The 25,149-nt window shown below is 39.8% G+C and overlaps 2 protein-coding genes across 15 annotated transcripts in view; both read left to right on the forward strand.

The window, feature by feature from the left end:
- RRBP1 (ribosome binding protein 1) overlaps positions 1-2,774 on the forward strand; it is a 51,217-nt gene extending 48,443 nt beyond the window's left edge. For 6 of the 7 annotated variants that reach the window (XM_081323446.1, XM_081323445.1, XM_081323450.1 and 3 more), the window contains 3 exons: positions 1,161-1,259; positions 1,388-1,531; positions 2,584-2,774. In XM_081323446.1, coding sequence (XP_081179572.1) covers positions 1,161-1,259; positions 1,388-1,531; positions 2,584-2,625 — 285 coding nt within the window. In that variant the 3' untranslated portion in view covers positions 2,626-2,774. Of the gene's footprint in view, positions 1-1,160; positions 1,260-1,387; positions 1,532-2,239; positions 2,402-2,583 lie in introns of all 7 variants that reach the window. The other variant, XR_014025901.1, reaches the window with a different exon arrangement.
- Positions 2,775-5,316: 2,542 nt separating this feature from the next.
- The window catches only part of LOC308665064 (uncharacterized protein), a 53,797-nt gene continuing 33,964 nt past the window's right edge, over positions 5,317-25,149 (forward strand). The window contains exons 1-7 of one of the 8 annotated variants that reach the window (XM_081322693.1): positions 5,317-5,366; positions 6,789-6,881; positions 10,125-10,302; positions 13,182-13,216; positions 14,102-14,929; positions 16,366-16,546; positions 19,507-19,654. In XM_081322693.1, coding sequence (XP_081178819.1) covers positions 10,210-10,302; positions 13,182-13,216; positions 14,102-14,929; positions 16,366-16,546; positions 19,507-19,654 — 1,285 coding nt within the window. In that variant the 5' untranslated portion in view covers positions 5,317-5,366; positions 6,789-6,881; positions 10,125-10,209. Of the gene's footprint in view, positions 5,367-5,402; positions 5,421-5,533; positions 5,553-5,588; positions 5,948-5,996; positions 6,016-6,788; positions 6,882-10,124; positions 10,303-13,181; positions 13,217-14,101; positions 14,930-16,365; positions 16,547-19,506; positions 19,655-25,149 lie in introns of those variants that run through there. The other 7 variants (XM_081322695.1, XM_081322698.1, XM_081322691.1 and 4 more) reach the window with 7 other exon arrangements.

The raw sequence follows: 25,149 nt of genomic DNA on the forward strand, positions 1-25,149 counted from the left end.
TAAAATAGGGAACTGTTTGGGACCTGACAACCTTACTTTTCACCACTGATGGGGCCCAGTGTTCAAGTCTGTCAAGATCCTGGTCTTGAGTGTATCTTCTAAAGTGTTGACTATTCCCCCAGCTTGGTGTCATCTGCAAATTTGATGAGTTCCCTTTCTAGCTCCTCCTCTAAATCATTTATGAAGATGTTGAAGAATACTGGGCTTTAGACAGAACCTTAACTTACCCCACTGCATATTTTCCTCCATTTAGATATAGTTCTATTAAGAACTACCCACTGGGTGCAGTTAGCCAGTTGTGAATCCATCTGCTTGTTGATGCTATCTGTCCCACATTTTTCTATCTTACCAAGAAGTAGGCTGTGATCTACTTGTCAAATGTCTTACTGAAGTTGAAGTAAACAATTTGCACAGCATTTCCCTTATCCATTGAGTCACTTTGTAAAAGAAGGCAATTGGGTTTGTTTGGCATTTTCTGTTTTTGACAAACTCATGCTGGCTTCTAGCAATAGCTTTGCTTGTTTCTAGATGTTCACAGATGTTGCTTGATTATCTTGTCCAGGATCTTTCCCAGTATTGATGTAATGCTAGTTGGTCTATAGTTTCCTGGATCTTTTACGGTCCTCTGGTAGTTCCTCAGTGCTCCAGGAACTTTGAAAAATATGCTTTAGTGATTCTGAGATCACATCTGCCAGCTCCCTCAGAACTCTGGGATATAATCCATCTGGTCCTGGTATTTGAATTCATCTAGAGTTGATAGGTGTTTTCTTACCATTTGCTTATTTTGACTTGTATTTCTATTCTTTTTTTATGGTACTGCTTTTGATAGGCTGAAATATTTTTTCCTTTTGTGTAAAGACAAAAGAATAAATTAAGCAGTTCCACTTTCTCACTCTGTTACATACTTGCCATCATCTCTCATTAGTGGACCGATCTTTTTCTTGATTTTTATATACATACCATACATTAAATAGTTAAACATAAGAATTTCAATTTACTAAATCTAACTTCCAGTGTACATTAGTCAATGGTATTCTGGAATTGGGAGGGAGGAGGGGAAGAAGGATGGAAGGAAGGCAGGGAGGAAGGAAGGATTATAAAATGTTATTCCTGATTTTCAAAGTACTTGGAATTAACTTTCCATAATTTTGAAACTTTAGGCTCAAGATTTGGTGTACAGCTTGCAAGTTGAATTGGAGAAACTAAGATGTGATAGGAAAGACTCTGCTTATATAAAAAAGGAAATTCTCCAACTTCAGGTAAAACTTCTAAATCTATATAATTACTAGGCAGATATGCAAGAATTTGTCTCCATATTCAAGTGTTTTGGAAATATTTAGCTTGTTTTTGTCCCATGAATAAAACCTAGTTTTATCATCCATTGTAGGAGACATTGGATAACGAAAAGAAGTTAACAAAGGATTTGGGATGTGCAACCACCAAACTAAAAGAGCTTTTGAAGGTCACCCAAGAACAGCTGTCCAAGGAAAGAGAAGCAGTGACGAAATTACAAGAACAGCTTCAAAAAAGGGTACTTGAATGTTTTTTTTATTACACCAAGGTTCATTTACCTGCATTAAGATGGCCTGAATGGTGGAGTTTATATCATCAGTGGTTTTCTTTGTACAGTAGAGGAAATAAACTATAATTGATCAAGATAGTCTATGGTCTGTTTTTCTTCTTACATCCTCAACATTTGGTGTAATGATAATGGGATGAAGATGTAGTATAAAAATACTGAGAAATAAAATTATATTTGAATCCTTTACTTCTGTAATCTTAACTTAAATCTGGTTCAATCCCCTTAAGAATAATTCAAGAGGGATCTAATCAAATTTATAATACATACCCTTTCTCTAGCTACCATTCTATATGAACACTTTCATAAGGTATCAAAGGAAAAAACTATTTTAATTGTAAAATTAGTTACATATGTGTACATAGGCATGTAATTTGTGCAGTTGTGAGGACCTTTCAACACTCCCCAAAGTTGGCATCTAAAATTTATGCTGAGCCAATTATGTTTACATCAAAACTAACATCAATAGTTACAGAACTAAAATAATTTCGTATAAATAGTTCTAATTAGGCACACACAGTAAAATAATAAAGTAATACAAATGACCGAAATGAAATGAGACTAGACATGTCTTGGGGAGATTGCTAGTAACTAAAAATAAGCTCCCTTTTTCCTCCAACATGTAGAACTTTTTCTTTTTTCTCTCCCTGTTTATAAAAGGAATAACGAAATATTGCAGGCCTTTTACCTTCAGCCTAGATGATTTTGTGTGATAAATGCAATTATGCCTTGACTGACCTCTAAGAGACTTGGCCTCAATGATGCTCCAAAAATATTTTCTTCTTGTCCAAGCCTATTACAATCGTCTCAAAGATAGCAAAGGTAGTTTTATAGTAGCCTCAACATTTCTTCCTCATAATGGGAGTTGCAACCTGTATCGGGCTCTTGGATTCTCTCCCCTACTTCCAGGTGTAAGACTTTTTTAAAAATCATTTTCCTGTAATTCTTAGGAAATAATTTTGAGACTTTCTAGGTCCAGTAACCTAATTTTCATTTTGTTTCAGGAAGAAAATGAAGGCCTTGCCAAGGAAGGTACATCTGTTTGACCGATCAAGAATCCAGGATGTGCACTTTATCAGACTTAAAATGTTTTTATATATTTCTAAAGTACACACTTATTTACTGTAAGGAGAAATAAATAAGACAATAGTGACCAGAAACTATTTTCAAAAGAAATAAAAAGTCTATAAATACAGCATTTCTTTTTGTGAAAATTTTTCTTTTGTAAAATATGCTTGTTTCCTTCTCTTTCTAAAGGGAGATTATCTGCATTAAAATATTTCTTAATATCTGGAGTCTCTTTAGACTGAGCATCCTGATTTCTTCATTTGTGTAAGGATTCACCAGCTCCGCATAGCAAACTCTTCTATTTCTGGGAAGTACAACAGTTTTTCTTTCTTTCTTTTCTCCTTTGTAGCTACTTTTCTTTCATTTCTTGCCTCACCTACCAATTTATGCCCTTGCAACACAACTCATTAACATCTTCAATTCACAAATAATTATCTGAGGAGAGAAAAATGTCTTTTTTGGATAAATAAAATATGCTGTCAGATACCTACAGAGCAGTGATTATCTTCTGTTAATTACTCTCATTGCACTACTTTTCATTACAAATGTGCTTCAGATCTGCTTTGATGTTTTTCAGTTACTTATGAAATCGATCTCTTTAGAAGGAAATAATGGTGTGACATGTGTCACAGTTCTATAACAGAAAATTTTACAGAGACAGAATTGACTTTATCTTGGTTTATAGACCTGATTCATACAATTAATTTATTAAGAATGCTTGAAGAAGGGTCTTAAAATTGGTGCTGACTAGCAGTGAAAAACTGTTGAGAATATAGCCAGAGTTGATTAGTAATGAGAAAATGACACACACAGCTGAAAAATGTAATATACACGGATACTGCAGAGTAGCCTTTTCCAACTGGGCATTCTCCATTTGTGTTGGAATTGCCACTTCTGATATTCCCAGTGAGGATAGCCAAAACATGGGAACACATCAGGTTGGAGAAATCTACTTCAGAGTAAACATATTTTAAAATATTAAACTGAAAATTTGTTTGTTTGTTTGTTTTTATATACCGCCCTTCTCCCGAAGGACTCGGGGCGGTGTACAGAGCAAGGTAAGTATACAGTAAAACAAAGGTAAAACAAATGAAACCCCAAAATCTATCAGGCCAGGCCGGCTTGCTGGAATAGGTAGGTCTTACTTTTGTCTGAAGACATAATTTTACATAAAATTACACATCATGAAATAGTAATTTCATCTTCATACATTAAACATATCCTTCAATCTGTAATACTGGGGAACTACCTAGTTACTCAGCAGAGAATGTTCCTCTAGTATGTTTGACATTCATTATGCTTATGGGGCAAAACAAACTGTCCAACTTTATGAAGTATTAGAATGTGATGAACAGGTTTCAAAATATTAACCGGTTTTTATGTACATGATTGGGGAAAGAGCTGTCCAATGTTCACATCAAACTGTTAATGAAGATGTACTGATTCACACTCTGCTAAGACAACCTATAGACACTGATAAGTTAGAAAAGCAAATTTATTTCTACTTCCCTTGGTTTCTCAGCGAGGCATCTCTGGACACTACTGCATCCTCAAGGCTGATGAGACCACAGCTCACAGAAGCAAAATCTACAAATAGCCGGGGCTGTGTTTAGGCTTGATGTGTGGTGTTTTTTTTATCACTTTCAGAACAGAAATACATTTTCTGTTTTGTATTTTATTTCAGAGAAATGCACATTATCTATGAAAGCCCTGTGGTATAGTGGCTAATTGTACCAACCAGCAGTGCAATCAACCTATTTCAGAACATTCTCATTTGGAAAGTTATCATTCTTCTTTCTCTCCTGAATTTTGCATTTGAAGGTACATGATTTCGATCACCTTGGAGAGCCTAGGTCAGGGGTAGGCAACCTCGGCTCTTTTATGACTCATGGACTTCAACTCCCAGAATTCCTGAGTCAGCTATGCTGACTCAGGAATTCTGGGAGTTGAAGTCCATAAGTCATAAAAGAGCCGAGGTTGCCTACCCCTGGCCTAAGTTCTATGGCTGAATGTGCTCTCTGGGTCCACAAATGCGGCCCGTTATTTCTCCTTCAATTCCTTCAGAGATAGGGCCCTGTGAAACATTTTTGAGCGTACTGTACAACGCTGTTTGCAGCAGGCTGCCTGATGGCACCGTGGCCTCCAGCCTCCATTTCGTGCCAACGCTCTCTCCGTTCTTCCCTTCCAACAAAAAGCACCGCGTTGTGATGCAAAACCCTCTCGGCCACCCAGGCAATTCAGTCTGAAGAGACTCCTGGAAGACCGTACTGGAATACTGTAGCTTGTCACGGTTTTTGAAGAAAGGCGTCGCTGCCTGCCGGTTCGAGCCGGGAGCTCCACCGTCCGAATGAATCTCGCGCAACGTCCCAACAGGCCCTCCGCTTTCATTTCCGCTTCGGATAAACCAGGGGGGTCTTCAAACGTGGCCCTTTTCTGACTTGTGGACTTCAACTCCCAGAATTCCTCAGCCAGCTTCGCTGGCTGAGGAATTCTGGGAGTTGAAGTCCACAAGTCAGAAAAGGGCCACGTTTGAAGACCCCCTGGGATAAACAAACTAAAGGGAGATTATTGTTCGTACGACTCTCGGTTTCAGGACAGCGACGGAAGTAGAGGCAGGGATCGGTTTCCTGTGTCCGATGGACAAATCAGGACCCAGTGACGCCCAAAGAGGTGGCGCCTTCCTTCTCTTCCGTTGCGAGCTGCTCCAAGGGTTCCACAGGTGGCTGCGCGTTCTGGTTAGGGAGGGCGGCTCCTCCTCGGCTTTGGAGACGAGGTGGATCGGGTGGGGTGGGGTGGGGTGGGGGAAAGGGGAAGGGACGCTTTCGTCTTATTTTCTATCTCTCGCTCACCTCCTAGCCATGATTCATGATATTTACAGCTGCCCGGGACATTATGTACTTGTAGGGTAAGCCTGGGGGAAGGGAATTATTGGGAGGAGCTGCGGGAAGGCGTTAGGGAGACAGTGGAGGAAGAAAGTAGCGATGATCTCTTTCCCACCCTCCCCACCCCGGTGCTAAAAAGGAATTTGGGTGTACCCGGAAAATGACATTGTCGGCGGGATCTAGGCGGATCTTTGGAAAGGAGTCTAGCTGTTGCTGGAGTCTTGTCTTCTAAACCCGCTCCGTAGTGATCTTGCTGGAACGGAAGGTTTGCTTCTCCAGGAAAGCTAATCGGTATTAGAAAGTTAGCCCAGGGAGCGGTAGCTTCTGTTCCTTTCACAGCCAAGTGCCGGCAAACGTTTCTTCCAAGATTTGGAATCGCAGGAGAAAAATAACTCAATTTGGAACTTTTCGGCATATGGTAAACGCCAAGAGAAATACAAACAGGTTGAATGGATTTTCGGTCTGGCCAGCAAGATCCAATGTTACGTATGGTAACTAAATCATAATCAAAGCATTAATATATATCCAATATGTGTGCACAAGACACATAGCGATCTTAGCAGGGCCGTTATTTTACTCTTGGAACCTATCCTTGTATCTCCAGAGTTATCCTTTGTGTGTTTGGGAATCATTATTTTAGCTAGAGTGTTATTTTTGTATTTCTAACATCAATGGTTCATGTCCCACTGGAGGTTATTGGGTCTCAAGTGGTTGTTATTAAACCAGATATTTATTTTGTGATGCACTCTCAGATATACTGGTAGTACTACTAGGTTTTAGTCCCAGGGCTAACATTCTTCTTTTCACCCCAACCCGTGTTGTAAGCAAAATATGTTATGTTCTTGTTAAGCAGATTTTCTTTAAATTAGCATGAGTAATAATAATTTTCAATGGCAGAATTCTAAAATGCTATCTGAACATAAAATTAGTAAACAAATGCAAAACATCAGCTTAAGAACCTTTAAACTTGAGGGCTATCTATTATGGATGCCTACGGCTTGTACAGAGAATTATCCCATCTCCTTTCTGAGGCGAAGTAGGTTCAGTCTTCTAATACACACATGTTGAAAGGAAAAAATGACCAGTGAAAGATTGACGAGGCCCATCTTCTTTCATCTCCCTTACCCGTATATACCAAATGTTTGATGACCTATAAACAATTGCTGAGGAGTATAAATGGGATGTGCTGTTTCATTTGTTGACATCTGGCTCACAGAGTGGGGAAAAAAAGCTCCAATTCTAAATATATTTCTTTATAGATCAGAAAATTGGGGACCTGATTTGACTGTGTTTTTTATCTTCATTGAAAATTCCCTAAAGGGCTCCATTGCTACCAAGTTATATATAAAAAGGTGGGATTAATAATATATGCTATATATAAAAAAGAGATAAAGTAGCTTGCTTATTGTTATGTGAAAGATATCTCTGTTGGACAATCTGGGACTGAAAAGATCTTAGTGTAAGAACAGGCTGACCTTAATGGTGGGCAAATCTAAAATTAACAAATTTCTAGTTTTCCAGCACCTGCCAGTGGCTTCTTACTGTATATGGCAATGGAAAAGGTATAGAACACATGGCAGGAACCATAAACCAAGACATTCACAATCTCCATTGAGAACAGCTCAGTGTATAATGATGAAGGAAAAAGAAACTTAAGGTCTATGAATATAGGATTGAAGAAACTGAATACTGTATTTAATATTGGGAAGACAAAGGGGGATGTGATAGCATTCTTCATTCTAAAAGCAAGATCTGTTTTATATTTGTTCAGATATCAGGGTATGGGAAAAGTTTTAAGTTACAGAAGTGAAGAGTTCAATTGAATGCTGAAACACCCCTAACAATAAGATCAGTTTGACACTGCAAACAATTACCAGGGAGGTGGTGGGATTCCCTTCGTTGGATCTTGTCAGATAGATGCTGAGGAGACATCTATTGCAGATACTTTAATTTAGATTTTGTCCATAATAGGGTGCTGGTTTCAATAGTTTCCCTCTATGTAATACAATGATACAGAAGTTGTCTTAAAGAGATTAAATTAGTTGGAAAAGGGAGAATGTATATATGTGTATTCATTAGACTTAAAGGGCGCATCCATTGCAAATGACTCTGAGCAAGATATATCTTCATAGGTTATGTTAAAAACAAAAACAAAGCATAGTGATATAGATTCTTATTAAGTATTATGGATGATTGAACACTGTCAAAGGGTAATCCTTTAACTCAAAATCTAAAACTTAACATGAAATTATTTCGAACTATACCATTGAATTGACTTAGAAAAATGAGAAATCCTTTTGGTGCTATCATTTTCCAGTGATGACTGAAAATTCTGAAATGTGCTTATTGGGAAGATACATCCATACATTTTTGTGCAACAAAAAATCTTTTATTGATCTAAAAACTAATATCTTAAGATTAGAACTTCTGATATTATAAGGGCAGTATCAAAATCATACTTAATACATTGGTGTTATGTAGCAAATTATGGGGATATAGTCAGAATAACGTATTTTAAAATTCAGGTTTTTACTACCAAGTGACTTATTTTCATAATATCTTTTTCTTATTTAGGTTTACAAATAGGGCCTGTTCTTCACTTGGATTGCCAGTAAAATAGCTTCTGTGCAGGTGTAGGAAACAAAAGTACAGTTACTTAGCTTTACAAAGCAGATTTGCTTTGATGTGATATATAAGGTCTATTTTTATTTATTTGAAGTATTTAGAACCCAAAGCAATCCAGTTTTGCAGTGCATGATTTTTCTTTTGACTTAAATCCATTTGCTGGAATCTAATGTTCTTTTTTTGGGGGGGAATGGTTCTGTGATGGAATGGGCACCTAGAAAAGCAGTGGAGATGAATTTTGGCAGTATAGAGCTTTCCCTAGGACAGGGGTAGGCAACCTCGGCTCTTTTATAGCTGAGTCAGGAATTCTGGGAGTTGAAGTCCATGAGTCATAAAAGAGCTGAGGTTGCCTACCCCTGCCCTAGTAGGAGGCAGTAAATTTCATCAGAGAGAGGCCCAAATTAAGAGACTCTGCAGTTCTGAGTTGGAGGGGGGAGGGACGAAGAGGTTTAGGGTAATTACACCCTAGATATCTCGAATAGGTTAGAAGGTTATAGTTTCAGTATGGCAAGTTTCTACAGTCCATTAGATGCAAGCAAATAAAGGATTAGATTTACTGTGTCATTCTTGGGCTTGGGTCTGATAGCTGCTGCTGTTTGGAAAAAGGTTTCCAGTTGGGATTTAAATCTGGCTCTCTCACAATACAGTATGCAGGCAGCATAAACGGTGACTGGTGTCTCAAGAGATGCTACTATCTTCCTGTGTTAAAATAGCTACACCTGGTATTAGGTATTTTCTAGGCCTAATTCAAGATGTTTACTATATGTGTAGGAAACCTTTCATGTCTTGCAAATTGCCTGTGCAATCTGACTGACTACGTGGTTTTTTTTTCATAGTCTATGGAATCGGCTCCAGTTGGTTCTCTTGCTACAGTTTAGGAGGGACTTGGTAGATATTTCTGATTGTTTCTGAAATATTTTAGACATTTTAATTGGAGTTATAATTTGACAGCAATATTTTATTGTAAATATAAGATGCCCACTTAGATTTGATTAGCAGGTTCTGCACAGAGCAGAGGATTGGACTAATTAACCATCTCTATGATTCCATATATATAGGTCCATTAAAAATCCAAATAAAGTTGGTAGCTTCTTAATTATTGTTTCAGACAACTCACCTGATACTTTAAAGTCCCGCCACTGATAAAAGGCCAGTTGAATATGGGGGTAATATAAAATTGTAAGGGAAACAAAGTAATGACCACCAAAGTATGCATTGTTGGAGATCCCAAGAATAAACAGATCTGTCCATACAGTAGCTACAAAAGTATTTAGCTAAGTATTAAAATACTATACCATGACCTTAGTCTTTTGAATATTCCAATATTTCTACGGGATTTTAAGGTGCTAAACATATGGAAGTTCAATTATTTTTGGTACAGATAAGATGCCCCAAGTAATGAGTGGATTGCCAATGTTCTATTTGGATTAAAATGAAGATCCCCGTGAATCATACAGTGATGAATGATGGGTAATTCTGAGAAAGTTGTACATGAATGCTGTCACTGCCAAAATGGTTTTATTTAAACTTGGTACTTTTTGTATTGATTATTTTTAATTATATCTTGATTCTGTTAAAATGGTTTTTATATTGTTGGCTATGAACTTGATATTAGCTACCCGAAGTTACATATTTAATATGAATAACTCTATACTCTGTGTGTGTGTGTGTGTGTGTGTGTGTGTGTGTGTGTTTGTGTGTATATATATATATATCTGCCTGTAAAAACTAATTTGCTTGGTGGTTATAAGATGCTCTTCGGTGTACTGGAGAAGAATAAAAATCTATAGAGAAAAGGAAATGGTACAGAGTGGTAAAACTGGAATATGAACATTCCACATTGCAACATTTTGCTAAAGATTCCATTTGTTCATTATTAATATGTATTAATGTAACCTAATATACACAAAGCTATACATTTTCTGATTATTTTCTGCTTTTTACTGCTCTAATTCTCAAATTATTTTTAGGTGTATGGCCTGGCAAAGATAAATAATGAACCTCATATCAGGAATTTTACGCATATAGGAGGTCCAATCTTATATTTATGGTGTTATGAATATACCATTGCACCAAATCTCTGTAATTCCAGCCCAAGATGTTACTTTTTCCAGAGTTTCTAAGAAGAAAGCCAAGAGGAAAGAACAGGTATGGTCATTTCTTTCCCCAATTAGGAGTCTCAGCTTTAACTGAAGAGAATTGGAAAAACATAACTTTTCAATCAAAATGTTTCCATATGGAACTGCCTCTTAAGAGTTTTGACTTTTTAAATAAATACTTTCTATATTCCTCAAGAAGCCTATTGCAAGAGGAAGTTCAGAAAATATTTAAGCTATTACTGGGGGGGGAAACTTGAAACCTCTCAGCAAACAGTTGATCAGTAATAACCAGTATATTTATTGCCAGGAATTATATTTTTTTGTCCTCTTAAGAATCTCATGGGGAGTGATAGATGAAATCATGGAAGGTGAAGACTGAGATTTTCAGCCTATTTGTGTGTGCAAGAGCTCGTTTGGGAATAGTAGGGTAGGAAAATAGATATATTAAATTTTTAGCAGTTACAAAAAGAGATCTGTAGACTACTAAAACAGTATATGATGATGAATAATCTTCCATGTGATTTTATTAATTGCTAACAGAAAAGAAATATTAAGTGCATTTAGCAGTTGCCTTATCTCTTATCTCATTGTACACATGTTGTACTCTGACAATAAAGGTTGATTTGATTTGATTTGATTTGATTTATTGTTTAGTCTATAGATGGCCAGTTTTTTACATGAGTATCAAAGTGATGTGTGCTGAAGCATCAAGAACTAGAGAAATAGAGACTGTGTAGTCTAATCTGGGTTAGGTTGCACATGAGTTCTTCTCATTTTTCTCTATGACACAGGAAACTTTTATAAGTCTAACTTGCTACATCGTAGAATATTCTTGAAAAATATCCATTTCTGCATATTTATATCACGTGTAAATAATTTATCTTCTGTCTGCATAGACCTCCTTATTTTTGACTGGTTCTACTCCTGCACTAGTTCTACAGGTAGTCCTCGAGTTACGAGTGTAATGGAGCCTGCCCATTCCACATGTAACTAGAAAACTCGTAGAGTGAATCTCGTTTGAGGCACAAGATCACCCCCTTGCTCATTAAAACGCACACGACTTGTTAAGCGAATATGAGGTATCTCAGAATAGGGAAGGCCATGGAGGGCCTAGTGCTGGAACAAGCCCCCAAGGCCTCCTTGACCCACTAAAATGCCACATGCTTCCCCCTCCCTTCCTGCTTTGCCGAACTCACCTGGAAAAGATCCATCTCCTCACTGCCACGGTTCCTGCTGCTGCCCAGATTTGAGGCTGGGAAAAGCTTCTGCGCACTCCATGAAGCCTGAATTGGGCTGTGTGGGGTGCACGGAAGCCTCCCCTTTAGATCCAAGCCGCAGTAGCCTGGAAAAGGCCTCCAGAACCCGGATCGGGCTGTAGGGGGGTATGGAAGCCTCCCCTGGCCTTAGATCTGGGCCGCAGTGGCCTGGAAAAGGCCTCTGGAGCCCCGATCCAGCCTCTGGAGGCATGTGGAATTATCCCCCAGCTTCAGTTCTGTTCTCTGTTGCAGAGAACAGAGGTCTAAAGTACCATGAGATCACGTGAGATCTCGCCCCACTGATCTTGTGTGATGTTGTGTTACTTTAGGCCTCCATTCTCTGTGAACACACCAAAGGCCTGGAGCAGCCAAGAAGAGCCACTGCGGTCGCTTGTAAGGGTGAACGAGTGCCGTGGTGCTGCAGTATTCGTAACTTCGGGACTTGCTCGTAAGCACTAGGGGGCGCTCATCACGTAACTTTGAACGAGCGTTAAGTGAACGCTCGTAACTCGGGGATTACCTGTACTGTGCTCTTGTCACCAACTATGTTGCTTCATTGGATTGAGGTCAATTTAGAATCCACATGTCCAGAAATCCAGTGTTGGAGTTTTCATGACTGCTAAGTCTTGCCTCCCATTCTAAACAGCAGTTATTTATAAGGAGTGGCAGTTCTTATTCCCAGAGTTAGCTCACTCAGACGTAAGGCAATCACTTTTGCCTCAGTGGTAATTAAGTATATGGAAATTTAATGGAAAAATAATATAGAATGTGTAAAAATTCATAACATAAAATGTTTGAGTCAGTAAGACAGCAGTTTTTGAGTAATGCATGTTAGCCATTCATGTATTTCCGTCCACGATTGATTGGGAGGGGGTGGTATTATATGTAAGTATAAGCAGTGATAATTAGATGCTGTCAATTTCCTTTCAGAAACAGGAATATGGGGGACTAATTCATTTTAGTCTGGTTGCAATTTTTGTTGTGCTATGTACCATTCTAGTGATGCTCTGCCACTACTGTGGTAAGGTCACCTGAATTCCTTACTTGCACCTTCAAGAACATGTCACAAGCAACAGCCTATAGGAGCAATAGAAAGAAAAGTTGCAGACAGTCAGGGGCATTTAACTTGAATGAGTGTTCTAAGAGCTAATAGTTTTTAAAAACTCAAGTACTAAAAATTAAAAAATACAATTAAAGTACATTGAAGTGAAGAGAAAAATCTGCCTGTAAATGACATATTGGTTCCCGGATATCTACTTAATTATTTCATATAATTCTTAAATAGGATGAGAGATCAATTGAGCCCAAAGGAACTAATCTGCAGGCCAATTGGTTTAAGTGGTTAAAAGTAGTTTCTATATCAAAGACGTATTTTGCACATAATTATTATTTGTAAGCTTAAGGAGATCAGCCACATCAGGAGAGGGGCCATTTCAGGACTTAAAAACTGCCTAGGAAAAACCCACCAACTGTAATTGTTTCCTCTATAGATCATTGGCAGAATTCTGTTCAAAGTAAACATCCCCAGTTTAAATGTTTTTGAGCAATGGCTTGTTTTTTTTATTGAAATTGGGAGGGCTAACTACAGATTTCCTGATAAAACCATTTTTTGTTATTGTTTTTGTAGCCTTCTAATTCAACCTCTTTTCCTGCTCTTTGTGGCTTTTCTCAGGCATCTGCTATACCAACCAATCAGGACATTTGCAGGTGAAATATTAACTGTGTCATTGCACTAAAACTGATGACGGTGTCACGGTGTCAGAAGTTATGCTATCTTACAGCTGATGATCCAGGAAATCTTGCAGGGCGAATAACAGTTGGTCTTCCAATAAGTAGCCACTTTTCCTATGTTTTCAAATTGCCGTATTGAAATGTATTAGAAATCATAATATTAGATTTTTGTACAATACCTAGTTTTTTCCCCATAGCAATAGCTCTGTAAGATGAGCTGAGAGAGAATGCCTGGCCTAAGATCAGGGAACTTCCACAGTGGACTAGAATGTGGATCTCCATCAGTCCATCACTTGAACCACTGCACCACAAAACATTTTGGATTCTAAATAGCTGTTCCAACTACAGCAGAAGTGTTTTGAGCTCAAATGGAAAGGAATATCACCAGAACATTTCTCACAAAAATTGGAACAACTCATTTGGAGTTTGAAACATAATGTTTCAAATGTACTTAAGTTGCCCATCAACAAATGTAGACCTTTTTGGTCAGGGAATACTTGATAATACAAGAAATAAAAATAAAATGACTACACATACATTCATGATATTGTGCCAGTTCCCAATATGGAGGTGGAATGGGGCATGGGTGTGGGGAGCATATTCGATGGTGGCTTTTTTTCCCCCCCAAGAACCCATAGTAGCTAGAAAAGAGCACATAGGTCAACAAATCCTGTCCAGCCATGCTATATGCACATGCGCATACATGTTTAAATGATATTGACATGTAATGCATTGTGGCACATGGATTTTTTTTTTATGTTATTTGCTTTCCTCATACTGGCTGAAAATGTCATTTCTTCAACAAATTGTATGTGCTCTTTTTTAATGTTTTGTTCTTTTATTCCATTGTTCTGCATGCAGTTCCAGTGCAGTGTGTTCTGAATGTTGTCATCCCCGCCCAGTGCAATCTGCTGTTATCTTGAAAAATCTTGTCTGCCAGAGTGCGCTGACTCCACGGGCCACTGTGACAGTAGCCTGTCAGAATACGGTGCAGATTTCCAAGGCCAGCTCCCAGGGCCGTGAACTTGTCTATGCTCTCAAGTCTAAGAATGAAAAATCCAGCCATGCTCTGAAATTCTCCAAGTCTCTCAGTGATATGGATCAGAAGGCTCAGAGTACAGTTGGCAGATTTAGCTACGCAGAACGAACGCGTTCAGAAGGCAGACTTGCCCAAATGCAAGAGCAGTGTTTAAGACTTAACGTATGTCATAAGGAGAAGAAACCATTCAACTTAAGGCCCTTCACTGTTAGCAATTCTAGACTTTCATATTTCTGGTCACTCTCGACCAATTACTCAAGCACTTCTCTGGCTACTGACACTCATAGTGCTGTACGTATTCCTCTCCTGGAGGATAAGTATGGCAGTGAAAGCTCCCAGAGTAAAGATTTGTTGCAGTACCTTTTCTCCTTCTCTCATAGTTCCAGGTCAAGCAGTCATGAACTGGATAACAAGTCAACCTGTCTCTGGCCAGAGAAATCATCCAGTGGTATGCTAGAGAGCACAGGTTTCTGTTCAGATGACACGGGAGATGATGATGTCTTTGAGGACAATTCTGTGAGGCTGAAAATTACAGCACTGCGGGCACCGCTCTGCTCGGCTGAAAAGGATAGTGATCTAGACTGCCCTTCCCAATTGTCAGAAAATTTCCCTCCGCTTTCCCCTGTGTCTGTATCTGGGGATGTCTGCAGGTTGGTTTATGCCAAGTCATTTTCTCTGCCCCCTCTCAAGTCTATGGTAACTTGCTCTGCTCTCTTCATTTTCGCAGCCATTCACTTCAGTTCACACTGAGCTTTATTTATTTATTTATTTAATCAATCCCATTTATATCCCGCCCTTCTCCGAAGACTCAGGGTGGCTTACAATCTAAGAAGCACAAATCAATGTGCTTAGCAATAGCCTTCATTCTATGTATATGCCTGCTTATTAGGGCTTTCCGCCCCCCCCTCCCCCAAGCGGCATTATTACAAAGTCAGCTTATTGCCCCCAACGATCTGGGTCCTCGTTTTACCTACCTCAGAAGGATGGAAGGCTGAGTCAACCTTGAGCCTGGTGGGACTCGAACCTGCGCTAATTGCAGGCAGCTGGTGTTACTTAAGGAGGCATTAGCCCACTGATCCACCAAGGCTCTTCTTCTGAACTTGTCAACTTTTTTTGAATATAGAAATATTTTGGACTTTTTTCCCCTGATGTCATGCTAATCATGTGTTTCCTACATGTTTTCCATTTGCTGTGTGTATAGGAGATAAGGATGTTAAGAGTGAGGAAGGGAGTTGTTGTTTCTTTCTTCCTGCAAGCTTTTTAAACCTACTACTTATCTCTGAGAAATATGTAGTGCTTCACAGCTTGGAACAACTGGGTTGCTTGCCCTTGAAACAGAACTCAACTTCCAAGCACTCTTCAGGGCCTAATTGTCTTTTCACCTTTGTGCACATCTCTTTCTTTTCCAAAACTAGCCTCTCCTGTTTCAGGTTAATCCTCAACCAGGACAGGTACCCTGCTTGTCTGCAGTTGCCATCATCTCCCAGAATTCTGAGGTTCTAGAGAAAGAGAGTGGTACTGATATAAAAGTTTCCACAGAAAAGGACTTCCCTTGTACCCACAATCTTCTTTCAGAGGCCACCCATGCATCTCACTGAATTTTCCAAAATGTTGCTAGTGTAATTCTGCTATCCCACAATAGTGTAATGTTGCTATCCCACAATTATGAATATCCATTTAACCTTTTCTGAAACTTCTGGTCCTGGGGATTTGTGGTTTAGTATGGAATCATGGCTACACTAAACCTGTGCCAGAGATTTGTGCGAAAAGTCTTAAGCAAGCTGAGATTGTTGCTTGCTTGTTACTTTTGTGGCAGGACATTTATAAAATGGCTATCCTAGAGATTCCAGGGAAAACATTTTAAACACATTTCCCTTCCATCAGCATTTTAAAATGTGAAAATTCAATTTTCATGTTAACTGTAGATTTAAAATTACCAATTATTTTAATTATTTCAGACTGATCACATGATCTCAGATCATTTATTCTTCTTTGATATTGTCCCTTTCTTCAACAAGACATTTTTCTGGTTTGGACCATAGTTGTCCTTTCTTTTCCCTAATAAATTGCTATGTTCTTGTCATAGGATATGCCATTGTGAAGGAGATGATGAGAGCTCATTAATTACTCCCTGTCATTGCACAGGAAGCCTTAATTTTGTCCATCAAGCTTGTCTGCAGCAGTGGATCAAGAGCTCAAACACCCGTTGCTGTGAACTCTGCAAATATGAATTCATCATGGAGACCAAATTGAAACCTTTAAGAAAAGTAGGTCCTGGAATGATACTATAGAGTCAAACGTAATTATGAATGTCCTCTTTAGCACAGATTACTGCTATTTATACATTTAAACTTTAGATTACAATAGAAGTAGGCGCTGTTGTGAATCTTCACATTTTTTTAAAAAAATAAACCAATGTATTCTGAAGCAAAGTAGAACATAATTGGAGTCCCAAGGATATTCTTTTAAAAAACATAAATAAGAAATAATAATTATCTCTGTTCATTGGAAAGATGACCATCTGCCCAGAAGAAAGAAGCAAGTTGGGATGGCAGCAACTGTGGGAAAATAAACAGTTTATTGCCTCCAATAAATACGGTAGCTATTTTATGACTGGCCACATCACTGATGCACCAATTGGTAAATTGAAAAGAGCTATTTAGGAATGAGGTCCAGCCTAGTGTAGATAATTTCTGAGAGATAATCTAGCCCTTGCTTAAAAAGAGAGAGCACCCACTGTTTTTTATAGTAGTTGCTAACAGTTGTTAGACTGTTATTATAGCTAAAATATTTTTTCCAGTGTCAAAGAGTTCTGCTTGCAATGAAAATCTTTTATTTCACATCCTGAGGCAGGAATGAAAAAGGATAATTTCTAAATTGTTTCTGCATGTTGTCATTTCTCTTCACATGAATGAAGTTATTTTTCCGAATTTCTTTTTCCAAGTCTAAATGTTTTCAGTTTAACATTTCATCATAAGATTTCGATTCCAGTTCCCTGATCATTTTCATTGTCTTTGAGTTGTTCCAGTTTATATAAATCCTTTTTAAAGTAAAAGTGCCCAGAATTTGGTACAATACTTGCATTGCCAACTGGCCAGTATAGAATACTATGGACTTATTCCCTATCATCTGAAAACCATACTTCTGTTTATAATAGCATAACTTAGTATTTATCTTGCTCTTATTAAGTTTATACCATGGTTTTCCATTTAAAGACATGAAGGTGGCTACACTTTACTGGTGACTTACACTCAGTTCAGCACTATTATCAAACAAAATAGTCTCCATGAATTCCTTGTTCTTTCCTGTGCATAATTTTTGAAATTGTTTTTGTTTAATCATTTTGTTTCTAATTTCTGTAGTGCTCAAGATTGTTTTGAATTTCATCTTCAAGAATATAAGCTATTTTGTTGTTGTTGTTGTTGTTGTTAGCTGCAAAGTCGTGTCCGACCCATCGCAACCCTATGGACAACGTTCCTCCAGGCCTTCCTGTCCTCTACCATCTTCTGGAGTCCATTTAAGCTCACGCCTACTGCTTCAGTGACTCCATCCAGCCACCTCATTCTCTGTCTTCCCCTTCTTCTATTGCCCTCGATCTTTCCCAGCATTAGGCTCTTCTCCAGTGAGTCCTTCCTTTTCATTAGGTGGCCAAAGTATTTGAGTTTTAGCTTCAGGATCTGGCCTTCTAAAGAGCAGTCAGGGTTGATCTCCTCTAGGACTGACCGGTTTGATCGCCTTGCAGTCCAAGGGACTCGCAGGAGTCTTCTCCAGCACCATAGTTCAAAGGCCTCAATTTTTTGGCACTCAGCCTTTTTTATGGTCCAACTTTCACTGCCATACATTGCAACTGGGAAGACCATAGCCTTGACTATACGCACCTTTGTTGACAGGGTGATGTCTCTGCTTTTTAGTGTGCTGTCTAGATTTGTCCAGCTTCTGCCAACCTAGCAGTTCGAAAGCACGTAAAAATGCAAGTAGAAAAATAGGGACCACTACGGTGGGAAGGTAACAGAGTTCCGTGCGCCTTTTGCGTCTAGTCATGCCGGCCACATGACCACGGAGACGTCCTTGGACAAGTGCTGGCTCTCCGGCTTTGAAACGGAGATGAGCACCAGCCCCTAGAGTTGGAAACGACTAGCATGCATGTGTGGGGGAACCTTTACCTGTACCTTTACTAGATTTGTCATGGCTTTCCTCCCGAGGAGCAAGCGTCTTTTGATTTCTTGGTTACAGTCCCCATCTGCAGTGATCTTGGAGCCCAGGAAAATAAAATCTGTCACTACCTCCATTTCTTCCCCATCTATTTGCCAGGAATTGAGAGGGCCGGATGCCATGGTTTTGGTTTTCTTAATGTTAAGTTTCAACCCAACTTTTACACTCTCCTTCTTCACCCGCAACAAGAGGCTCTTAGTTCTTCTTCACTTTCTTCCATTAGAGTGGTATCATCTGCATAAGCTATTTTACCTACCAAATATTATGTCTTCTGCAACTTTTATAAGCGTCTTTCCAAGTTAATAAGTATGGAAGAGTATAAAGCCCAGGAATGAATCTTGTGGCATTATATTCAATTTTCTCTCTAATTTTATGAAGGAACAATTAGATAAGAATAATCTTATCACAGTGAATATTAACTGTGGTTAGTAGATAGCTGCTTTTCATGATAGCTTTAAGCAATTCTGTATTAATAAATGTATGCAAATTAACTGAATTCTGCATTGCTAAGTTATTTATTTATAATTTGCATTTCTAAAGTTGGCACAAATCATTGGTGACTTTGGATAATGGACTAAATTGAAAACAAAGCTTTAAAACAAGCAGCAAAATAAAAGAAAGAGGATCATCCCAATAGAACAAAACATCCACTATAACAACCTTCTATAGGGAACTGCCATCCCATCTTAGCCTACAATCTGGGGAAAGAGCCAGCTCTTCAAAGCACATTGAAAAGACAGCAGGATCAGCGTGTTTTAAATCTGCAGAGAGATTAAGAGGGCAGGCATCATAATAGAGAAGGCATGCCACCCAAGTGCCCTCAGATGCCATTGATTGATGGAAGAGTTTAATATAATACAGAACAGTGTATCATCCATATATAAGCTGCATTAGCTTGCTTGATAATCTGCCATCAGGATCAAATTCAATAAAATAAAGGTTTCTGACTAGACAGCAAGTATCACTTGTTCTCTGAATAGAACTGAACACTTCTGTTTTCTGGATTTCTTCTTAGTGGGAGAAGCTGCAGATGACAGGCAGTGAGCAAAGAAAGATCATGTGCTCTGTAACTTTCCATATCATTGCTATCACTTGTGTGGTGTGGTCACTGTATGTCCTTATAGACCGGACTGCTGAAGAAATTAAACATGGGGAATCCACGGGTATGTTATTTTATTTTCTTTCTAACAAAAGGGAATACTTGAGCCATGATAAATTGGCCAAAATCAGGGAAACATTTTTATATGTTATACTTTCTTTTATCAGAATTGCTTTATGTTTATATTACATTGTATTCCTTTAATGAAAATGATGCATCCCTGTTTTTCCTTCATTTTACTATTTTTATTTTGCCACTTGGTTCTTTCATTTTGAAATTACGTAATATTGCTTTCAGAGTTAATTATCAAACTACAGTGGGGGTTGCTCTTCTCCCCCTTTTCCATGGCAATTTAGATACAAACTGAATATACTCGTCTTTGGAGCAGATTGAGGAATAGCAGATCAGAAGAGAAATGTTCACAAATACTTCCAGTTCTATTGACAAAAAAAAATTAGTTACAAGCCATTTTGTCACATAAAACAAAGTTATGCATCTGGGGAGTCCTCTTAAGAGTTTGCTAGATTAAGGAAGGATGTAGTATGGTACTGTATATTCTCTCCCTCAGTGAGGAAGGCTAATTCTTCCTCTCACCATTCAGACTGATCCTTTTTCTTCCCACTCAACCAGTAATTGGAAAGGAGAGCAAAAGTTAAAGCTATGGTGCATGTGCCCCCCAAATAGTAAAAAGATCCCACTCCTCTTGTTCTCTGCATGGTCTTTTTCTGATTCAGCTTAGCTCACTAAGAGAGCCTTCCCATGTGGCAATTACAGGCCAAATTATTATTTCTTAGAACTTGTGTATGCTTACTGCAAAAGGAACAGAACAGTTGAGTCCGATTTTCTAATCATATATGCAAAATCTGTGCCAAAATATAAGGGGATGGTAAGGGAAATGCTTTTTGCAGCTTCTGTGGTTGGTGTAAAACATACACGCCTGGATAACATTTAATTGAAGATGTCCAACTTAATCTAGTCTGTGGACCACATTGCCTACTTGTAAGATTGGCACTTGGATTTAGACTCACTGTTTGAATCGCAGTAGTTCAGAGTCAGAAACAAAGCATAAAACTATCTGCATTTTGTACATTCAGCATTTTATATGATAAGAACTTTGAGATTGTTATAAATCATATAAAAAGTCTGAAAATGTCATACATACCCATTCTTTTTTCCGATTAACTATTATGAGGAGTAATAAGCAAAAATAAAAGGAAGGGAAAAGATAAAAAGGAAAGGAAGGAAAATAAGGGTGGTTGGCAGTGATCTCTTGAGAGATTTTAGTTGTTACCATGTACTCTGCTCTGCAGATAGCTGAATATGGGTGACTATTCTTGAGAACCGTCTCCAGGGTTAAGCGGAGTGATATATTCCCCACAGTAATAGCTTTACCTTAGCTTCCTGATCTCATTGTAAAGATGCTGTTGGATTTTGTGTTGTGGTGAACTTCAGTCTCCAAGCCTAGGGGTATAATTTGGAATGGTTCCAGAATTCATAGCTTCAAAGATAACCAGAACTTTTCACAATAGTATTGGATTCAACCCATACAGAGGGGAGGACCCAGTGGGTCTAATTGGAGCAGGTGTCATGTGATTTGAAAGGGGAACATCTTATTGGTCATAAGATATTTTCTTATCAGCCTTCAGTTAGTTGTTACTTCTTATAGGATAAGATTGTGCACCTGAGGTATTGAATGGATCTGCTTAGTTTTCAGTATTTATTTTATTTTATTTTTTATTTTAATTCCATTTATATCCCGCCCTTCTCCGAAGACTCAGGGCGGCTTACAAGCTTAGCAGTAGCCTTCATTCTATGTATATGCCTGCTTATTAGGGCTTTCACACACACACCCCAAGCGGCATTATTACAAAGTCAGCTTAATTGCCCCCAACAATCTGGGTCCTCATTTTACCTACCTCGGAAGGATGGAAGGCTGAGTCAACCTTGAGCCTAGTGGGATGCGAACCTGCACTAATTGCAGGCAGCTGGTGTTACTTAAGGAGGCATTAGCCCACTGCTCCACCAAGGCTCTAGTATTTGTGGGCTTTTCCCCAGATAGATCTCCGCATGCCTGTATGTATGAGTAATAGCTATATTACTCATTGATCTCTGAAAGATGCAACTTTTAAGTGCAATAGGTGAGACCCCTAAGACAGAGGTCCCCAACCCTCAGTCTGTGGATCCTTATTGGGCTGTGGGCATTTAGGAACTGGGCCGAGCAGCTGGAGGTGCGCTGAAAGTGCATCTTCCACCTCCAGGAATACGGCAAGTCTGCAGGGTCTGGGCAGGGGTGGGAGAGTGGCAGGGCAGAAGCCATCTTGCTCAGTGCAAGGTCCTCTGATGGCCCCGCACTTGCAACTGGTTTCCTTCTCTCCTTTCTTCTGCTGTCTCTCCTTCTGCCTCCTCCTCCTCCTCCTCCTCTTCCTGGTCCTGCTCCCTCTTCCTCCTGCTGCTGCTTCTTTCTCCTCTTCTTCCTCACTTTCTTCCTCTTCCCCCTCCCGGCACCCCAGCTGGGCTTGTGCTCCCTTCCTGCAACTTTCCAGGTTTGTAAGACAAATGCGCACCAACCCAGCTTGCAACCAAGGGCTTCCCCAAAGGTATGTGTGTGTGAGGGTGTCTTTCTCAGGGTGCAAATAGGGGCAGGGAGAAGCTACCTTTCACCTTAAGCACTGCATCTCCAAGGGATTCTCTCTCTCTTTCTCTCTCATCTGAAATTTTCTAAGACTGCTGGGCTCCATTGCGCTTCAACTGGAGTTTTTTGCTTTTATTTTGATGCTCCAGGTGCCTCATGATTTGGCAACATCCTGCCTGCTTTTTGAGGTTTAATGTGGTGTATGGTGTGTGTGTGTGTATGTTCCTCCTTTCTTCGTGCAGCTCTGGCTTGCAATGGGGGAGGGGGGAAGGGGAGAAGGTACATTTCATCTTAAGCACTGTGTCTCCTTAAGCACCTTTTCCAAGACTGCTGGGCTAATGCACTTGAATCATCCTGAAACCTCCCACCCCCCACCCCAGTCCGTGGAAAAATTGTCTTCCATGAAACTGGTCCCTGATTCCAGAAAGGTTGGGGACCTCTGCCCTAAGAGATATCTCCCTGTCTGCAGGTCCTAAAGTGTATAATGGTTTACTGAGGCTCTCCAATAACAAAAGTGATTTCCTGTAGCAAACGAACATGATTGAATGCAAGTTGGAGCCTTTGTTTGGGCCTACTTGTGATGATGAGCGAAGTATCGATATTTCACCACCCTTATTACATCCCTTATTACATCAGCAGAATGTCATCTAGCAGCCCTGATTAAGATGACTTAATACTATGCTATTCAAAGAAAAGTCAGCTCAAAAGAGCTTTTTTGGCTCAGTGGGTTAGGACGCCGAACTTGTCGATCAGAAGGTCGGCAGTTTGGCGTGTCAAATCCCAAGTGCCGCGTAACAGAGTGAGAGCCTGTTACTCGTCCCAGCTTCTACCAACCTAGCAGTTCGAAAGCACGTAAAAATGCAAGTAGAAAAATAGGGACCACTACGGTGGGAAGGTAACAGCGTTCCGTGCGCCTTTGGCATCTAGTCATGCCGGCCACATGACCACGGAGACGTCCTCGGACAAGCGCTGGCTCTTCGGCTTTGAAATGGAGATGAGCACCGGCCCCTAGAGTCGGAAACGACTAGCACGCATGTGCGGGGGAACCTTTACCTTTACCTTTTTTATGAAATGTTTGCACTGATTCCATCACTTGTACCTGTTCAAATCTTAACGCAGAGCCAAAGGAAGTAACTGGGGTGACACTTTATGAAATGATCTGAGATGCTTAAGAGCTTATTGGCTCTGATGAATAGAATTAGAATTAGAATTAGAATTAGAGAATAGAATAGAATAGAATAGAATAGAATAGAATAGAATAGAATAGAATAGAATAGAATAGAATAGAATAGAATAGAATAGAATAGAATAGAATAGAATAGAAAGAGAAAGAGAAAGAGAAAGAGAAAGAGAAAGAGAAAGAGAAGAGAAGGAGAACTTACACCATTTCTGACAGGTGGCAGTCCAGTCTCTTCTTGAAAGCTTGCAGTGATGAAACGCCCACAACATCTGAAGGCAAACTGTTCCATTGGCTGATTGTTCTCACTGTCAGAAAATTTCTCCTTATTTCTAGGTTGAATCTCTCCTTGATCAGTTTCCTTGATCAGTTTCCATTCCTTGTCTGGCCTTCAGGTGCTTTGGAAAATAGGTTGATCTCCTCCTCTATGTGACAGCCTCTCAAATACTGGATTACTGCTATGTCTCCCGTGATCCTTCTCTTCACTAGACTAGCCATACCCAGTTCCTGTAATCATTCTTCATATGTTTTAGCTCCCAGTCCCCTAATCATTTTTTTTTGCTCTTCTCTGCACTGTTTCTAGCGTCTCAACATCTTTTTTTATAGTGTGGAGACCAAAAATGGTTGCAGTGTGGTCTAGGTGTGGTCTTACTAAGGCTTTATAGACTGGTGTTAATACCTTGTGAACTTCATTGAATCCTTCTGTTAATGCAACTTGGGATTGCATTGGCTTTTTTGCCTGCTGCCGTACACTGTTGGCTCATATTTAATTGATTGTTCACTAAGACTCCAAGATCCCTCTCACAGTTACTGCTGTTAAGCCTGGTTTCACCCAATCTATATGTGTACATTTGGTTTTGCTTGCCTAGGTGTAAGACTTTACTTTTCTCTACATTGAATTTCATTTTGTTAGATAGGGCCCAGTGTTCAAGTCTGTCAAGATCCATCTGGATCTTGAGCCTATTATAGGGTGTTGGCTATTCCTGCCAGCTTAGTACAAGTAGTTCTCGAGTTACGAGTGTAATGGAGCCTCATAACTTGAAAAGTCGTAGAGTGAATCTCGTACCTTGAATGAGATCACTCCTTTGCTTAAAAGACGGGGTCTAGAGAGCGGTTGGAGGTCCAGCCGTTCCGAATCTGACCGATTGCAGCTAAGAACCTTTATAAGGTCTTATCTTGCTGCGATGAGGATGGCGAAGGCTAATTACTTCGCTGCCCTCATCGCGTCCGCAGATAATCGCCCGGCCGCCCTGTTTAGGGTGACTCGCTCCCTTCTTAACCAGGAGGTGAGGGAGGATCCCTTACAGGGACGGGCCGAGGAGTTTAGTCATCATCTGATGGACAAAATAGCTCAGATCCAGGCCGGCTTGGACTCTGACTGGGCGGAGTCTGACGTGGAGGAATCGGACGGTCTTGAGCATGTTATCTGGACTGAGTTCGATCCTGTTTCCCCTGATGATGTGGACAGGATCATGGGGAGGCTGAGCTCCACCACCTGTTTATTGGATCCGTGCCCCTCCTGGCTGGTTTATGCGGCTCGGGAGGGGACACGAGGTTGGTTCCAGGCAGTAATAACTGCTTCTTTGAAGGAGGGTGTCTTTCCCGCCGCCTTGAAGGCGGTGGTGAGACCCCTCCTCAAAAAGCCTGTCCTGGACCCGGCTGTTTTAAATAACTATCGTCCAGTCTCCAACCTTCGCTTTCTGGCAAAGGTTGTTGAGAGTGTTGTGGCGTATCAGCTTCCTCTGTTCCT

This window comes from Vipera berus (assembly GCF_964194415.1).
Source record: "Vipera berus genome assembly, chromosome: 3".
Classification (NCBI taxonomy): Eukaryota; Metazoa; Chordata; class Lepidosauria; order Squamata; family Viperidae; genus Vipera; species Vipera berus.